A 19935-nucleotide genomic window follows, 5' to 3' on the forward strand; every position below is an offset into this window, starting at 1 on the left:
TCCAGGTATGCCGAAGCTTGCACAAAGATTAAATGAACTGCTGGGGGTTAAGCACAGGACAGTGTATTAGCCCGGGGCAAGGCAGAGAGTCACATATGAAACTACTCCTGACAGACTGATGAACCAATAAAATGTAGCTCCGCAGATATGCCCATGAGACCAAAGCCACACTTTTGTCTTATATATCTGCCTGGGTTAAATGTTTAATATAATGTGAGAATACATAATCGTTGATGCTGCTAACAGATTGAGCAGGCTGTTTGTGGGGGTTGGAAGCAGAGCAGTTGAATAGCAGAGCTCCTTACAGCAGTGGTGTGCCTGACATTCATTGTGGGTCAGCGGGTACTGAACCTTAGACTATTATGTCAGGCACACGCTTGGTCTGCGGGCCTTTGTTATGCAGATGGGCCATGCCTGGGCAGCAAGCTCTTTTCCTTTTTTAGTGACACAAAAGGAGGGAATTGAGGAGGGGACAGTTTTTGAAGGATGGGTGAAGTGACTAAAAGACACCAGTCTCTGTTTCAACGTCACAGTGCAAAGGAGACAAAACAAGAGCCTAGACTTTTCCACCCATGCATGCACACTGAGTGCCCTCCCATCACTTTGTGTCTAAATGTTTTCCACCCAATCCAAGGGTGGGGGGCTGGAATGAAGAGCCTGATCCATCCTGCTTTTATTTTTTTCCCCTCATCCTTACAGCAGCTTTTGCAATTGGAAGCTCTGATGAACTGAGGCTCTGGGTCCTTCTGTACAAACTCATTAACACAGCCACAAGCCGTTCCTGCTGTCTAAGCAAGGGGAGGAGGTATAACATAATAGCTCTCCTCCTCCCCTGCACAATCCTCAGGCTGCCTAGCTAGGCGCATTGCCAGCTTCAGCACTTGGACAGCGGCTGAAGTATTTGCACCAAGCTGTGGCTTGAGAAAGGAGCAGCTGCCCCTCTCTCCCCCCATGACTATGGCCAGCATCCAACAAGGGGAAAAGCAGCTCTTTGAGAAGTTTTGGGAAGGGACTTTTAAAGCTGTCGCCACTCCAAGAAGAGAGAGCGTTATTGTTGCCAGTATTACAGCTCGGAAGCCGATTACAAGGTAGGAAACCATTAATATGATAAGTTTGAAAATATGCAAGTTTCTTGGAAGCTAGATATACTTCTGTAGTGTTAATAAGCAGCCCAGCTGAACTACAACTCTTAGCATCCCTTAAAAGCCATATACTGTAAGGTGGGTATATGCTAAGACGCATAGTTTAAAAATGCTGGAACTGCATATTCTTGATATAAATGCAGGCAATGGTCTAGATGGCATTTTCTGCTACTGTCATAGATTGTTAATTTGCTATTTTTATATCTTCCAACTGTGTATATCAAGTTTTGTCTTATGTGATTTGCAGCACTAGAAATAAAAAAACAACCAACTGTGATAAAACACAGCCCAGCTGATATGTACAGCTGCATCTGTTCCCTGTGTGTTCCAGCCTCTTTGTCCTACTGCTTATCACAAAGCAGATTAATCCTGTATGTAAACTGCCTCTCTGGGTACTGATGCCAATATATGTGTATATGAGTGTGTACAATGAGGGTGCACAAAGTGTGTCTGATAATATACTGTTTAGTTGTGTAGGAAACATACATTCCCTCCTATACATTGCCTTTTGGATTCTGTGAATCTGATCTCTACATGGTACAGGTGCAAAAAGATACTCATGTCTTCTACACAGCCAGCCTTATCCTAGTGGATCTCAGGATTAGTAACTGACTTCTGTCCATCCATCACACAGATCTCCCCGGAGGGTTATGCTAAGGCAGACCTGGAAGCATCTAATAATGTTCACAAAATCCAGTGTAGATTTCATTTGAAATAACTGGAGTCCCATAAGAAAAATGAAGCAACATTGTGAAGATCCTGTGCAAATCCCATATAGATATACTGGTACTCCTTGGTGTGGATTTCAGAAACCAGTAATCAGTAGTTTGCCAGTGCATCTGTCCCTTCCTAATATTCATGTGACTTTGGTTTAGCATATATTGCAATGAAAGTGATGAACTGAGACAGGTTCTTATGTATTTTAATAAATGCATTTATGTGCTAGGAGAGCTAATTGTAGACTGAAGAGCAGCAGCTATAGAGTTGGCCCTGTTCTGCCTGGAAAAATAGTAAATAAAATCAGCTGTATGTTTTACAGACTGTGGCTCTTTACATTGTTTAACCACACCTTCTGCATTCATACACCCGGTTCTCTGTGTCCTACCTGACAGTCCTTTTTGTCTTCTTATGAAGACCTTGCTTCCCATGCATCACACTTCTGTAGGCAGAGTCTTCCAGGGAGTTAGCACTTTGGAAATAAATAAATTATTTAAAGGGAATGAAAGTCTGAGCTGTCATTACTATTCTTTTGGGTTTGCATTTGAAATGAAGTAAGAGATTTCACATGCCATATGCTCTCCGACTGAAACTCCTGTTTTGGTGCTTGTTTAAACCTTTGGAGTAAGTGAAATGTGGTATCAGATGTATACAGATTGGTTGAATTGTTACATAATAAAGTATGTGTACAAGACCTTAACATTAAGACATAGAGATTAGTTGGTGCTGGGAAATCTGCGTATTACAGAAGTAGGTTGTGACTGCACTTTTTATCTAGGAAGTGTCAGAGAACAGCCAGTCAGTTCCAAGGGGTAATTGGCATTAGGAGATCTAACAGTGTCACCTATAAATGTTAGGTTGGTTAGTGCTAAAGATTTCCTAGTCAGTGGAATAGAAGTTATGTTTTATATACATTCAGTACATTAAATGCTTTATATACTATAATCTAGGAGTTTTCTGATTTATAGGGCATAGTAAGTAGTGATGGGCGAATTTATTCGCCAGGCGCGAATTCGCGGCGAATTTGCGCGATTCGCGGGAAAAATTTGCGGGCGTAAAAAAATTTTTCTCGCCGTTTTGCGAAATTCGCACGAAATTCGCGAATTTTTCAGCGAAACGGCGCAAATTCGCCCATCACTAATAGTAAGTGCCCGGGACAAGAGTATTATAGGAAGTACTAAGTGCCAAGGGAAATTAAAATGATAGAAGGCAGAAAATTACAAGAGACCTGTGTATTGATGGAGGTAGAAAGTGCCAATGGACCTGGATTTTAAGGGGCTGGTAATTGCTAAGGAAGCTGTTTATTCTATGAGGGGACTGAAGTATTATAATAGCTGGCTACTGGTATAACGTCAAGTGTTGGTTTATTTATTTATTTTTTTTAAAAGATATTTTTATTAAATTTTCTTACATGTATAACATAAATTATAATAAGACAAACAAACAAAAAGAAAGGAGAAAAGAAAAGAAAGAAGGAAGAAAAGAAAGAGAGCAGAGGAGGTGAGAGGTGGTAACGGGATGCATCCATCCTGTCAACATTTCAATATTACAATGAGAAACAGGCCTTTAGGTTTATTTTTACCCACTTTGTGCAAAGAGTTGTTCTTTGAGTTTCTGAATCAAGCTTGCTTCTTACTAAGTATCTATCTGTCTTAGTTCTACAATTAGGCAGCAAAGACAAAGTGGAGTTGGTTTGGGATAATTTGCATATGTAGCAGTGAACTATTATGATGAAATAAGTGAAGGCTAAAACACAGAGGAAACTGGTAAGTTACAACATTTGCAAGTAATACATGTGCCAAATGAATTCCCAGTGCCCTTGTGCATAGGAAACTCTGCCATTGATATGCTTGCCTACTCCTCCATCCCTGTGTCTGGAAACTGGAATAGATGTTTTTAACTGTTGGATTCAGGTTTATTTTGCTCCACCACTATAACAATTTTAATGTCAGTTTTGTTAAGGAAAGGAATTCTGTGGCATATACAAAGGTAGCTAGCCTAGAACTTCTTTATATTGCAGTTTTGATGTTTACTGTTCTATAAGTATTGCATATTAACCTTGGATTGCTAAATATCACTTAATGTGTCAATTCCTGATATATACCTAATATATAAATACCAGCACCATCCTAAGGGTTAGCAAAATAGGTATTTAATTCAGTGTGCTTGGAACATTTGCCTCCCCATTGGAAACAGAATAACCCCTTCCCATTTTGAGCATGAAGTCTTGTAAAGCAGATTTTGGCAGCGGGGACATCTAATTGTATGGGTAATCTCAGTGGATTGAAAAGCGTAGCCAGTATACACTGTACCTGCTGAGTGAGGTGGAAAGGACAAACATTTCCACTCTTGCAAACATAGATGGGCAATTACAGATCACTGCTCTGTGCCGCACATTTGGTACCCAAGGGCTGTGACTGCGCATTGATTTTGTTCATGACCTTTTTTTCCCCCTTAACATTGGAAAATGTAATTATATACTTCACTTCCAGTAAGTCCTGCATATTCTTTTATGTGATCACACTGCTGATCAGATAGCACAGAAGACCTTGTAGCTGGCTGACACCCAAATGACAAGCTGAATGCAAAATGAAGGGGTGTCCATAGTGTCTAGAGGACTTTCTAGAGCCTTCTCTCAGTCAAACCAAAGACATTTCTCTTATTCACTAGAGTCAGCTAGCATACTGATCTGTACAAATAACAAATACAATGTAAAATGTATTTTAAAAAGTTCCTGCTGTTTTCTGAAGGTGGATTCTATAGATATCTTGAGTTTAGTAGGAAATAAATCTCTTTGAGCCTCAGTGTAATTCTTTTTATTAATCTATCAGTGTTATGGCACAGTGACTTATATTGTTAGGGAGAAATACAGACAGACATATAGGGGCACATTTACTAAGCTCGAGTGAAGGATTCGAAGTAAAAAAACTTTGAATTTTGAAGTATTTTTTTGTGTACTGCGACCATCGAATAGGCTACTACGACCTTCGACTACCACTTCGACTTTGATTAAAACGATTCGAAGTAAAAATCGTTCGACTATTCGACCATTTGATAGTCGAAGTACTGTCTCTTTAAAAAAAACTTTAACTACATACTTCGGCAGTTTAAACCTACCGAGGTGCAATGTTAGCCTATGGAGACCTTCCCCGTCACTTTTCTATCCTTCGATCGATCGATTAAAATCCTTCGGATTTCATCAGTCGATCAAATGATTTTTCCTTCAAACGTTCGAACGTAGGATTTGCGGTAAATCCTTTGAATTCGATATTCGAATTCGTAGGATTTTACTTCGAGGGTTTATTAACCCTCGATATTCGACCCTTAGTAAATGTGCCCCATAGGCAAGAGATCTATGAACTGTGAGTTAAATTTTCATATCTCCTAGTTGCATTCTATAAAGCACAAATGCGGTTAACACAAGAAATGCCAGTTGAGTGTTATTACAGTATATGTAGTAATTGAATTCTGTAGAATGTACACTCTCTGGGATCTGTAAGAGCAATGAACCCTCTATAAAAAACTTCACAGCAAATAAATGGCCCCTCTCTATAATACTGCTTCAGATTGAGCCTGGAAATCCATACAGAATACCCAATATAGAATATATTAAATGTAAGGCAGAATCCAGTGTTAATACAATGTGCCCAGAATATAGTGGTCACAGTGAGTCCATACACCTGCTCATTTGAGTCCTAAGGTAATTGATCTTTATCTAGTTTGAGTTTATCATGAGTTAATACCCCTATGAGCATGTGGGGTCTTAAGCCAGTCTTTGTGTGTCCATATACGCATGAATCCAATCTTGTGGTTTGTAGGCTCAACAAATAGATGTCTAAGCCTATTATAAAAACAAGAAAAAATATTTCTTTCCATGTGTGCTGTTATAAAATGTGCTTGCTCTATCATCATGCCCACTTTTAAGGTATTCTAACAAAGCCGATGCTCAGTTTCTATGTAGGAATAATTAACTTTATAGTCTTCAAGTCTCAATCCTTGATGAACCAACATAGGCAAAGAAAATAGTTTCCTGAGATAGCTGACTGAATGGTAGTCAGATTAGCTATATGGGGACTCACAGACTCTTGAATATAGTAGCAAGCATGGGAGACAATGCAACTAGAATGTGATTGTGTCTATATGAAGAATTGCAAAGATCGGATTGGACTATAATGAAACAATGGACAAGATTCCTATAAGATTAAATAAACTAGCAGCATGCAAGATAGCTTTCAGTTGCAATAAGCCACCAGAGGACCAGAAAGATCACAGCTACTAACAGTTGCAAGAAAGATAGCAAGCTCTCAGCCATACAGTGACATATTAACAGATATCAGTAGAACCTTACCTAAGCTGCTGAAGCAAAGAGAATGGCTCTCATTAACAAGTACTAAACAGATTGGAAGTTCTTACCATCAAGTGCAAAAGATACAGAGATGTCAGAGTTTCCACGAAAAGCCACAAGCGTCAGGATCTCTTTGCCGAGAAAAAGATGCCACTGATTATCTCCCCCACATTTTTTTTAAACTGTACCATAAGGCAGTCCTGGAACAGCAGTAGCCTCACCCAGCAATACTGCCCACAGAATCCATTCATTCAACCTTTGTAACAGTTTCCTGCTATTAATGTTTGTACGCTAATCAGTTTATTATTATTTTATGGCTCACATGAGTGATGTCCTTGATTTAATGTGCATTTGTCTTTTCAGTTCTCCTACCCAATGAAACATGCTGGTGCTTGCTATAGAAGTAGTTTTACAGAACTATTTCTCACCTGACCTGTTTGCAGAAGTTGAATAAATGCACCATATTGGAAAATGAATTTCTCATTCTGTACTTTTTTACTGGCACTTTAAGTTTGAGTAATGGAATCATATGTCCTACCTTATATACTCCATTGTATGGATTCCAGCTGATTGGAGAAAAAAATTTAATTGCAAAGCAGTTCATCTGATCCAATTTATGAGTGAGGGAAGGAGAACACTGGAAGATTTAATGAATGTTTTCGGATCAAAATTACCTACTAATGGCCATTTGCATCACTTGCAGTTGCTGTCATTGGGTGTTAACTGGCAGTGGTTAGTAGACAATGTTTATATCTGGCAAAATAATGGCCCTTTTAATAATAATAGCGCCATTAGAACCAAGTACAAATACTGTAGCTTATATGTGAAGGTTTGGTACGACAGCCTGACCTCTTTAATACATACCCTCTGGTGTTTTTACTCCATTGAATAGTGTGCAATGAAACCATTTAAATTTTATGACTACACTCACATGCACATTTAAATGTTTCTTCTAGAATAGATTGTATACATTAGCTGTCCATTCCTCCTTGATGTTAATTTATTTTGAAAGGTCAGATCTGGTCTGTACTGACCAATATGGCTGTCTGCTACTGTGGATAAATAGTGTGGATAAATTGGTTATAAACCAAACCCTCTAACAATCTGGTCATTGATGATTGATTAGACCTGATCATATGCATTTAAAGGAACAGTTCAGTGTAGATATAAAAACTGGGTAAATAGATAGGCTGTGCAAAATAAATAATGTTTCTAATATAGTTAGTTAGCCAAAATTTTAACATATAAAGGCTGGAGTGACTGGATGTCTAACAGAACAGAACAGAAAACAACTTCTCTAACTCTGATTCAGTCAGTCAGCAACTTTAAGAGGGGCCACATGGGACATAACTGCTCAGTGAGTTTGCAATTGATTCTCAGCATTCAGCTCAGATTCAAAAGAAACAGTTATGACCTATGTGCCCCCCCTCAAGGTTACTGCCTGGTAACCAATCAGTGGAAACCAAGAGAGCTGCAAAGCAGGAAGTAGTTTTCTGGCTATTATGTTAGACATCCAGTCAGTCCAGCCTTTATACATTACATTTTTGGCTAACTAACTATATTAGAAACATTATTTATTTTGCACAGCCTATTTGCCTAGTTTTTATTTTTACACTGAACTGTTCCTTTAAATGCTTAAATGAATTCAAATTCAAGACACCTCACATGGTTACATAGGATAGCCAAAAGTAGCACAAACGCTATATTTCGTAAAGGGGACCTGTCACCCTAAGAAATAATTTCAAATTCTTTTCTATCATGTTAGTTGAGCAAAATAAACTTTACTTACACTGTATTTATTATTTAAATGTTGTTTCCTTCTGTCTTGGAATTATACAATCACAGCAAGCAGGCAGCAGCCATTTTGTGGACACGGTTATTAAGGGGAATTGTGTATCACCCCAAAATCTTGTGTATGCACCAGAATGGGGGACCTAATGTCCATGTACAGTGCCCTACACAATTATAGAGCCTGAGGAGGGAAGGGGGAATGTGAAGAGAGCAGTGACATGTAAGAAGTGCTGAATGGAAAGTGAAAGTAATTGACTGCCCCTCCTCTATGCTACGGGCATAGAGGCGGGGCAGGTAATATTTGATTGACAGTTTAGATATTTAAACACCTTTATAACTGGTATGGATGTTTTAATGAAAAAATGTTTTGGGGTTTCATATTTAATATGCAAAGGACTTTCATTATGCAGTTTTTTATGTGTACGTGACAGGTCCACTTTAAGTGCCCGTAAAATACCTGCTAAATGTTCCCTTGATATAAACACTTACACGTGATTTATATTACGTCCACTCTTATTTTTACATTCAGAATTATAGTAGTTGCTACCAATAACTAAATAAGACAGATATACCGTGCAGGGATTTTAATTGCATAAATCAGTTAAGTAACCTAGGAATGTTATGACTTTGATGGACTTGAGCTTCACAAGCCAGATGTTACATGCTATTATGGTGAAGGTATGAGTGTACATTACGTTACTATGGTTTTATCAAGGAAGCAATGAAGGCTAATGTGCAGGCTATATATAGTCATGGTTTAACTAAACAAGATATAATAGTTTAACCCCTTTCATACTGTCTTGGATAAATAACTTTGCAGGAAAATTTTGTTGTTGTTGTCCTGTTTTGTTGCTCCTTACTCAGCATCTGAACAGAGAAGGATAACAGCAAAGGTCTGATGTTAACTGATATGATCCTAAGAAAATCAAGAAAGCATTATCTATTCTAGTATGAGTTAAGTCACGCAATAAACCATATGCACCATCTTTCCATCACAGAACACAGTCAAAATATATAAAAACAAAAGGAAACAGACTGACAGGTAGAATAAGTGTGTGGGTGGGGTAATGTACAGATAAAGATGTAGAAGGAAGATACAGTAATGCAGGATCAGATTGCTGCTGAAAGACTGAAATTAGGAGGGAGAGGGAGAAATGAAATACACAGGCGGATGCTATAAATAAACAGATAATGTACAAAGACATAGGAAAGGTGGATAATGAAGGCAAGTAACTTGCTGAAGGGGGGCATGTGTATGGCACCATAGATAGAAACAAGAACAAAAGAATCAATGAGTAAATTGCATTGTAATTTGCTGCAATGTGCTCCAATGCTACCGTTCTCTTCCATTGGCTTCTGGGTATCTCAGGCTTATGGCATTAAGTTAAAAACGTGACAAAAAAAGTACCTTGACTTTTATACGGTATATATATATATATACCGTATATATATACCGTATATATATATATACACATACACACGAATATCAGACAACCGGGTACACACATTTAAAAAAACATCACCTCTTTATTTTTGTTGTATCAAAGTCCAGAGTTTTGGTCTTCATTAGGACCATACTTGAAAAAGGTCCTAATGAGGACCGAAACATTGGATTTTGATAAAGAGGTGAAGTTTTTTTAAATGGGTGGGCCATTTGTTTGACCGTGCACCCCAGCTGTATATGAAAAACTGCCTTGGAGTGCGGATACTCACTCGACTACTCGACTGTTATATATAAAACATACGGTATCTATATATATATATATATATATATATATATATATATATATATATATATATATATATATATATATATATATATATATATATATATATATATATATAACATGTGGAAATCACAGAGAGACCACAGAGTCTTGGTATTTGCAAGCTATTTCAAATGGAAGCTATACACATAACAGTGAACATTCATTCTGACTATAATTCATACTAATAATAAAGGCATAGAATAGTAAGAGTTTATGTGCAAGAAAGTGTGAATTTTATTTCCCACATTCAGATGCTAAATGCAATGCACTTAATGTACAGCAAGCTGAATGATGATGTTAACGGTGCGGTTAATAATAACAATGATATAAATGACTCTACATTATGTATTGTTGCCAACACCACAAACAATATGAATTCAAACTTTCATATTTACATCAGCTGGTGCTGTTATTTTCTGATTCGTGATTTTAAGCGGGTGCTGTTATTTTCTCTTGCATGGCCCTTAGTTGGTGCAGTTATTTTCATGTCAGAGATACAGAAAGAAAATCTGCATAAACAAAAAACTGATACAGCCAAAAGCTAAAAATGCATTAAAGCATTGTGTAGAAGTCTCATTCCTTCTGATGTTCACCCCAAATATAAAACTTTGCAACTTAATCTAAATTATGACTTTTAAATTCAGGGTGTGTCAGGTGCCAGTGACAATGATGTGACCTTTTCCGTGGCTTGTCCTTGGCATAATTGCCATGAATAACAAGTTATACAATATATTTGTATTTTAGACTGTTGGTTTATACAGGTATTGGATTTATCAGTGGTGTAACTTTAGTGCGCCGGGCCCCCTGCAAAAAAATCTTCAGAGGGGCCGGTGCACTCCGATCACCTTCCTCCCTCCCACTTCCTGTCCCACCTCCGCCCCCATTGCCCCACCTCCATCCGCCCACTCCATGCCCTGACTCCACCCACTCCCCACCCTGACTAGGCCCACTCAAGTCCAAGCTGCACCCCTCTTCCTCTCGGCAGGTAAGAGCAGCTTGGGAGGAGGGGGGTTCATTACCTATAGAGGAAGCAGACCCTACAGTCTGGGCACCCCTGTTTCCCAGCCCCCCCTGTGATTGCAGGGTCTGCTTCCTCTATAGCTACACCACTGGGATCTATTGTCCATAATGCTTAGGACCTGCCACTAATATGGATTCATGCAGCTTAATTACCATCAAGTATAATATACTGTTTTATTATTACAGAGAAAAAGGAAATCATTTTTTAAAAGTTGATGTATTTGCTTAAAATTGAGTCACGGGAGATGGTCTTCCCATAATTTCGAGCTTTTGAATATTAGGGATGCACCAAATCCACTATTTGGGATTAGGCCGAACCCCCAAATCCTTTGTGAAAGATTCGGCGAATACCGAATCCAAATCCGAATTTGCATATGCAAATTAGGAGTGGGAAGGGGAAACTTTTTTTTACTTCCTTTTTTTTTTTTTATAAAAAGTCACTCAATTTCCCTCACCGCACCTAATTGGCATATGAAAATTAGGATTCAAATCCTGCTGAAAAAGGCCGAATCCTGGCCAAATCCCAAACCAAATCCTGGATTCGGTGCATCCCTGCTGAATATCAGGTTTCCAGAGTTCCGATACCTGTACTCCTGTAGGTCTCTCTATTAATACAGACAATTTGTGATATAGAGAACTTATAAATTTAAAGCTTATAAGAGTAAAAAGGATTCTGCATAACATAAACGAATCAATGGCATATAAATAAAAGTAGCTCCTTTCCCTTTAAATTAAAGGCTCCCAATTTATGTTCTGTCCTTAAGCAGGAATCTGCAGGCCAGTCAGGTTTATATGTAGTTTTGGGTATTTCCAAACCAATAGCAGGGTGGCTGTTGAGATCATGTTGTCATTAGGGATGTCGCGGACTGTTCGCCGGCGAACTTGTTCACGCGAACATCGACTGTTCGCGCTCGCCGAATGTTCGCGAACGTCGCGCGACGTTCGCCATTTTGGGTTCGCCTTACCTGGCGCTTTTTTTTGACCTCTCACCCCAGACCAGCAGATACATGGCAGCCAATCAGGAAGCTCTCCCTCCTGGACCACCCCCACACCCCCTGGACCACTCCCCTTCCATATATAAACTGAAGCCCTGCAGCGTTTTTTCATTCTGCCTGTGTGTGCTTGCAAGAGCTAGTGTAGGGAGAGAGCTGTTACTGATTTCACTGATTTCTTTGAGGGACAGTTGATAGTAAGTTTGCTGGCTAGTAATCTACTTGATACTGCTCTGTATTGGAGGGACAGAAGTCTGCAGGGATTTGAGGGACATTTTAGTTTAGGTAGCTTTGCTGGCTAGTAATCTACCTTCTACTGCAGTGCTCTGTATGTAGCTGCCTGCTGTGGGCACTGATCTCTTCTGATCTCATCTGCTGACTGCTGTAATAACCCAATAGTCCTTGTAAGGACTGCTTTTATTTTCTTTTTTGTTGTTTTACTTTGCTACTTTAACAGCCCAGTGCTATTAGTCTAGCTGTGTTGGGGAGTGGGACTGGTGTGCTGCTGTGCTGCTCCTAGTAGTTCAGCAGCAGCAACCCAAGAATTATTTTTTTTTTAATATACATATATTTTTTTTTTCTTTTACTTATCTTACTGTTCTTTAACGTGTACAGTGCTGTTGCTGTTCTTCATAGTAGTGCACCAATAGTAGTGCACTTGCAGGCATTATTTGCCCAGTGTGTTCTTCAAACAACAACCATCTAGCTGTGTGAGCTTGTTCACATTCTGTCTAAATATCAATAATAATACCGTCTCCAGAAACACCACCCGAGTGACGTTTTTCAGGCAGCAATAATATATTCCGTATCCACTGCTGTAGTAGTGTATACGTTGACCTTGTAGGCCTTGTTTGCCCAGTGTGTTCTTCATTTTCAAACAACGGCCATCTAGCTGTGTGAGCTTGTTCACATTCTGTCTAAATATCAATAATAATACCGTCTCTAGAAACACCACCCGAGTGACGTTTTTCAGGCAGCAATAATATATTCCGTATCCACTGCTGTAGTAGTGTATACGTTGACCTTGTAGGCCTTGTTTGCCCAGTGTGTTCTTCATCTTCAAACAACTCCTATCTAGCTGTGTGAGCTTGTTCACATTCTGTCTAAATATCAATAATAATACCGTCTCTAGAAACACCACCCGAGTGACGTTTTTCAGGCAGCAATAATATATTCCGTATCCACTGCTGTAGTAGTGTATACGTTGACCTTGTAGGCCTTGTTTGCCCAGTGTGTTCTTCATCTTCAAACAACTCCCATCTAGCTGTGTGAGCTTGTTCACATTCTGTCTAAATATCAATAATAATACCGTCTCTAGAAACACCACCCGAGTGACGTTTTTCAGGCAACAATAATATATTCCGTATCCACTGCTGTAGAAGTGTATACGTTGACCTTGTAGGCCTTGTTTGCCCAGTGTGTTCTTCATCTTCATTTTCAAACAACTCCCATCTAGCTGTGTGAGCTTGTTCACATTCTGTCTAAATATCAATAATAATACCGTCTCTAGAAACACCACCCGAGTGACGTTTTTCAAGCAGCAATAATATATTCCGTATCCACTGCTGTAGTAGTGTATACGTTGACCTTGTAGGCATTGTTTGCCCAGTGTGTTCTTCATTTTCAAACAACGGCCATCTAGCTGTGTGAGCTTGTTCACATTCTGTCTAAATATCAATAATAATACCGTCTCTAGAAACACCACCCGAGTGACGTTTTTCAGGCAGCAATAATATATTCCGTATCCACTGCTGTAGTAGTGTATACGTTGACCTTGTAGGCCTTGTTTGCCCAGTGTGTTCTTCATCTTCAAACAACTCCCATCTAGCTGTGTGAGCTTGTTCACATTCTGTCTAAATATCAATAATAATACCGTCTCTAGAAACACCACCCGAGTGACGTTTTTCAGGCAACAATAATATATTCCGTATCCACTGCTGTAGAAGTGTATACGTTGACCTTGTAGGCCTTGTTTGCCCAGTGTGTTCTTCATCTTCAAACAACTCCTATCTAGCTGTGTGAGCTTGTTCACATTCTGTCTAAATATCAATAATAATACCGTCTCTAGAAACACCACCCGAGTGACGTTTTTCAGGCAGCAATAATATATTCCGTATCCACTGCTGTAGTAGTGTATACGTTGACCTTGTAGGCCTTGTTTGCCCAGTGTGTTCTTCATCTTCAAACAACTCCCATCTAGCTGTGTGAGCTTGTTCACATTCTGTCTAAATATCAATAATAATACCGTCTCTAGAAACACCACCCGAGTGACGTTTTTCAGGCAACAATAATATATTCCGTATCCACTGCTGTAGAAGTGTATACGTTGACCTTGTAGGCCTTGTTTGCCCAGTGTGTTCTTCATCTTCATTTTCAAACAACTCCCATCTAGCTGTGTGAGCTTGTTCACATTCTGTCTAAATATCAATAATAATACCGTCTCTAGAAACACCACCCGAGTGACGTTTTTCAAGCAGCAATAATATATTCCGTATCCACTGCTGTAGTAGTGTATACGTTGACCTTGTAGGCATTGTTTGCCCAGTGTGTTCTTCATTTTCAAACAACGGCCATCTAGCTGTGTGAGCTTGTTCACATTCTGTCTAAATATCAATAATAATACCGTCTCTAGAAACACCACCCGAGTGACGTTTTTCAGGCAGCAATAATATATTCCGTATCCACTGCTGTAGTAGTGTATACGTTGACCTTGTAGGCCTTGTTTGCCCAGTGTGTTCTTCATCTTCAAACAACTCCTATCTAGCTGTGTGAGCTTGTTCACATTCTGTCTAAATATCAATAATAATACCGTCTCTAGAAACACCACCCGAGTGACGTTTTTCAGGCAGCAATAATATATTCCGTATCCACTGCTGTAGTAGTGTATACGTTGACCTTGTAGGCCTTGTTTGCCCAGTGTGTTCTTCATCTTCAAACAACTCCCATCTAGCTGTGTGAGCTTGTTCACATTCTGTCTAAATATCAATAATAATACCGTCTCTAGAAACACCACCCGAGTGACGTTTTTCAGGCAACAATAATATATTCCGTATCCACTGCTGTAGAAGTGTATACGTTGACCTTGTAGGCCTTGTTTGCCCAGTGTGTTCTTCATCTTCATTTTCAAACAACTCCCATCTAGCTGTGTGAGCTTGTTCACATTCTGTCTAAATATCAATAATAATACCGTCTCTAGAAACACCACCCGAGTGACGTTTTTCAAGCAGCAATAATATATTCCGTATCCACTGCTGTAGTAGTGTATACGTTGACCTTGTAGGCATTGTTTGCCCAGTGTGTTCTTCATTTTCAAACAACGGCCATCTAGCTGTGTGAGCTTGTTCACATTCTGTCTAAATATCAATAATAATACCGTCTCCAGAAACACCGCCTGAGTGACGTTTTTCAAGCAGCAATAATATATTCCGTATCCACTGCTGTAGTAGTGTATACGTTGACCTTGTAGGCATTGTTTGCCCAGTGTGTTCTTCATTTTCAAACAACGGCCATCTAGCTGTGTGAGCTTTTTCACATTCTGTCTAAATATCAATAATAATACCGTCTCCAGAAACACCACCTGAGTGACGTTTTTCAAGCAGCAATAATATATTCCGTATCCACTGCTGTAGTAGTGTATACGTTGACCTTGTAGGCCTTGTTTGCCCAGTGTGTTCTTCATCTTCAAACAACTCCCATCTAGCTGTGTGAGCTTGTTCACATTCTGTCTAAATATCAATAATAATACCGTCTCTAGAAACACCACCCGAGTGACGTTTTTCAGGCAACAATAATATATTCCGTATCCACTGCTGTAGAAGTGTATACGTTGACCTTGTAGGCCTTGTTTGCCCAGTGTGTTCTTCATCTTCATTTTCAAACAACTCCCATCTAGCTGTGTGAGCTTGTTCACATTCTGTCTAAATATCAATAATAATACCGTCTCTAGAAACACCACCCGAGTGACGTTTTTCAAGCAGCAATAATATATTCCGTATCCACTGCTGTAGTAGTGTATACGTTGACCTTGTAGGCATTGTTTGCCCAGTGTGTTCTTCATTTTCAAACAACGGCCATCTAGCTGTGTGAGCTTGTTCACATTCTGTCTAAATATCAATAATAATACCGTCTCCAGAAACACCGCCTGAGTGACGTTTTTCAAGCAGCAATAATATATTCCGTATCCACTGCTGTAGTAGTGTATACGTTGACCTTGTAGGCATTGTTTGCCCAGTGTGTTCTTCATTTTCAAACAACGGCCATCTAGCTGTGTGAGCTTTTTCACATTCTGTCTAAATATCAATAATAATACCGTCTCCAGAAACACCACCTGAGTGACGTTTTTCAAGCAGCAATAATATATTCCGTATCCACTGCTGTAGTAGTGTATACGTTGACCTTGTAGGCCTTGTTTGCCCAGTGCGTTCTTCATCTTCAAACAACTCCCATCTAGCTGTGTGAGCTTGTTCACATTCTGTCTAAATATCAATAATAATACCGTCTCCAGAAACACCACCTGAGTTGTTGTTGTTGTTTTAAAAATAATGCCAGGCAAAGGCAGGCCGCCACGCAGAGGCACTAGGGGCCGTGCTGCTATGCTATCCTGTGGCCCTAGGAAATTGCCCAGTTTTAAAAAGGCAATGACCCTGAACTCCCAAAATGCTGAAGAGGTAGTTGACTGGCTTACACAGCACACCCCATCCTCTACCGTTTCTAACTTTACCACAACATCCTCATCCTCCACTGCTATGGCCACCCCACGTAACACCTCCTCCACCACCGGCGACCCTTCTTCACTGGAGTCAGAGGAGTTATTTTCACATGAGTTTCTTGAACTGAGTGATGCGCAACCATTATTGGCAGAAGAAGATGAAGGAGATGAGGACGTTACACCAGATTTAATTCTGGCAGAGAACACAACAGAGATGGACATAATGAGTGATGAGGAGGTCCCCGCTGCTGCTTCCTTCTGTGAGCTGTCAGAAGAAATTGATGCATCTGAGGAGAATGAGGATGAGGAGATTGATGTTTTGTGGGTGCCCAGTAGAAGAGAGCAAGAGGAGGATAGTTCAGATGGAGAGACGGAGAGTCAGAGAGGCAGGAGGAGAATAAGACTTAGAAGAAGCAGGGAGGACAGCTCGCAGGGAACAGTAGGGCAACAACATGTATCGGCACCTGTGGTCAGCCGGCCAACGCACCCGCCATTGCCGCCAACGCCGCCGACTTCTACTGTTACCGCCAGATTGCCAGCCTCAAAAAGGTCAGCAGTGTGGGATTTTTTTAATGTGTGTGCCTCTGACAAAAGCGTTGTAATTTGCAATGAGTGCAGTCAGAAACTGAGTCTTGGGAAGCCCAACAGCCACATAGGTACAACTTCTATGCGAAGGCACATGAACGGCAAGCACAAAGCACTTTGGGAGCAACACCTCAAAGGCAACAGGCAAACTAAAAGCCACCCTCCTTCTGGTCCAGCATCTTACTGCTCTACCTCTGCTGTCCTTGACCCGTCTGAACCACCCTCCACTCCGCCTTCCACCTTGACCACCAGTTCCCATTCCCAGTCATCTGCCCCCAGCCAAGTTTCTGTGAGGGCCATGTTTGAGCGTAAGAAGCCAATGTCTGCGAGTCACCCCCTTGCCCGGCGTCTGACAGCTGGCTTGTCCGCACTCTTAGCCCGCCAGCTTTTACCATACCAGCTGGTGGACTCTGAGGCCTTCCGCAAATTTGTAGCAATTGGGACACCGCAGTGGAAGGTACCCAGCCGCAATTTTTTTTCAAAAAAGGGAATACCACACCTGTACCACCATGTGCAGAGCCAAGTCACCGCATCTCTGTCACTTAGTGTTGGGCCAAAGGTCCATATGACTACTGACGCATGGTCCTCCAAGCATGGTCAGGGCAGGTATGTCACCTACACTGCCCACTGGGTGAACTTGGTAATGGCTGGGAAGCAGGGAATGTGTGGCTCAACAACAACAGTGGAGTTGGTGTCACCGCCACGGATTGCACGCGGTTCTGCCACCACCTCTACTCCTCCTTCGCTCTCTACCTCGTCTTCTTCCTCTTCTTCGTCCTCTGCTGCTGGGTCCTCCTCCTCCACACCTGTGCACCCCCAGCTCCCCCTAGGCTATTCGACGTGCCAGGTACGCCGTTGTCATGCTGTCTTGGGGATGACGTGCCTGGAAAGCAGAAACCATACCGGATCTGTACTCCTGTCATCTCTGCAGTCACAGGCCGATCGGTGGCTGACCCCACACCAACTGAAGATCGGAAAAGTGGTGTGTGACAACGGAAGCAATCTGTTGGCAGCACTGAGACTGGGCAATTTAACACATGTGCCCTGCATGGCACATGTTCTGAATTTAATAGTCCAACGTTTTGTCTCGAAGTACCCAGGATTCCAGGACGTTCTCAGGCAGTCCAGGAAGGTGTCGGCCCATTTCAGACGGTCCTACACAGCCATGGCACGCCTTGCTGACATTCAGCAGCGGTACAACATGCCAGTCAGGCGTTTGATTTGCGACAGCCAGACTCGCTGGAATTCAACGCTCCTCATGTTGGAACGTCTGCTGCAACAACAAAGAGCCGTCAACGAATACCTGTTTGAACTGGGTGGTAGGACTGGATCTGCAGAGCTGGGGATTTTTTTACCCCGTTACTGGGTGCTTATGCGCGATGCCTGCAGGCTCATGCGCCCTTTTGAAGAGGTTACAAATATGGTCAGTCGCACCGAAGGCACCATCAGCGACCTAATACCCTTTGCTTTCTTCCTGGAGCGTGCCGTGCGACGAGTGACAGATGAGGCTGTAGACCAGCGTGACGAGGAGCAGGAAGCGCACGATTTCTGGTCGGAATCACCAGAACGAACCCAGGCACCTGCTGCAACGCAGGGAGAGGTGTCAGAAGTGGAGTCAGAGGAGGAAGGTGGCTTTGTGGAGGAGGAGGACCAACAGGAGCAGGCTTCCCAGGGGGCTAGTGGTGACCTTTTGGGGACCCCTGGTCTTGTACGTGGCTGGGGGGAGGAGACCGTGGATGATGCAGTCCTTGATAACGAGGAAGCGGAGATGGATACCTCTGCATCCAACCTTGTGAGAATGGGGTCTTTCATGCTGTCATGCCTGTTGAAGGACCCCCGTATCAAGAGGCTTAAGGAGAAGGACCTGTACTGGGTCGCGACTCTACTAGACCCTCGGTACAAGCATAAAGTGGCAGAAATGTTACCAACATACCACAAGTCTGAAAGGATGCTGCATTTACAAACCAGCCTGCAAAACATGTTGTACAATGCTTTTAAGGGTGATGTCACTTCAGGAACTCATCAACATTCCAGGGGCAGAGGTGCCAGTAATCCTGCCACGAGCGCACCTGCAAGGACAAAGCACTTTGGCCACTCTGTAACGTCAGACATGCAAATGTTTTTTTGTCCAAGGCAGCGGCAGAACCCTTCTGGATCCACCCTCAAAGAACGCCTCGACCGGCAGGTAGCGGACTACCTGGCATTAACTGCAGATATCGACACTCTGAGGAGCGATGAACCCCTGGACTACTGGGTGCGCAGGCTTGATCTGTGGCCAGAGCTGTCACAATTTGCCATGAACCTCTTGTCTTGCCCCGCCTCAAGTGTCCTCTCAGAAAGGACCTTCAGTGCAGCAGGAGGGATTGTAACTGAGAAGAGAACTCGCCTAGGTCACAAAAGTGTGGATTACCTGACCTTTATTAAAATGAATGAGGGGTGGATCTCGGAGGGTTACTGCACGCCGGAAGACTTGTTCTGAGTTTCTGATTCTGACTCCCCATGCAGCTGTCCTTCTCTGCACGCCTCATGACTCCACACACAGCTGTCCTTTAGCGTCCTCCTCCCTCCACCACCGTTACAAACTAGGGTGCAAACACTACTGGTTTAATTTGAATCCAGGTAAATCCTGAGTTTTTCTGGCCTCTGTGCTTCAGTGGCTGTGACAAAAAAAAAAAATGAATATTTTCAGCATTTATATGGCATATTGTTTCTGGCCTCTGTGCTGCAGTGGCTGCGACAAAAAAAAAAGAATATTTTCAGCATTTATATGGCATATTTTTTCTGGCCTCTGTGCTGCAGTGGCTGTGACAAAAAAAAATGAATATTTTCAGCATTTATATGGCATATTGTTTCTGGCCTCTGTGCT

At 41.5% G+C, this 19935-nt stretch overlaps 1 protein-coding gene across 1 annotated transcript in view; it reads left to right on the plus strand.

Annotated features, from left to right (window-relative positions):
• Positions 1-542: 542 nt before the first annotated feature.
• Positions 543-19935, plus strand: part of LOC108705236 (serine/arginine repetitive matrix protein 4-like) — a 102109-nt gene continuing 82716 nt past the window's right edge. The window contains exon 1 of the mRNA XM_018242029.2: positions 543-1088. Coding sequence (XP_018097518.2) covers positions 952-1088 — 137 coding nt within the window. The 5' untranslated portion in view covers positions 543-951. The remainder of the gene's footprint in view (positions 1089-19935) is intronic.

The sequence above is a fragment of the Xenopus laevis genome, chromosome 1S (assembly GCF_017654675.1).
Source record: "Xenopus laevis strain J_2021 chromosome 1S, Xenopus_laevis_v10.1, whole genome shotgun sequence".
In the NCBI taxonomy this organism is placed as follows: domain Eukaryota; kingdom Metazoa; phylum Chordata; class Amphibia; order Anura; family Pipidae; genus Xenopus; species Xenopus laevis.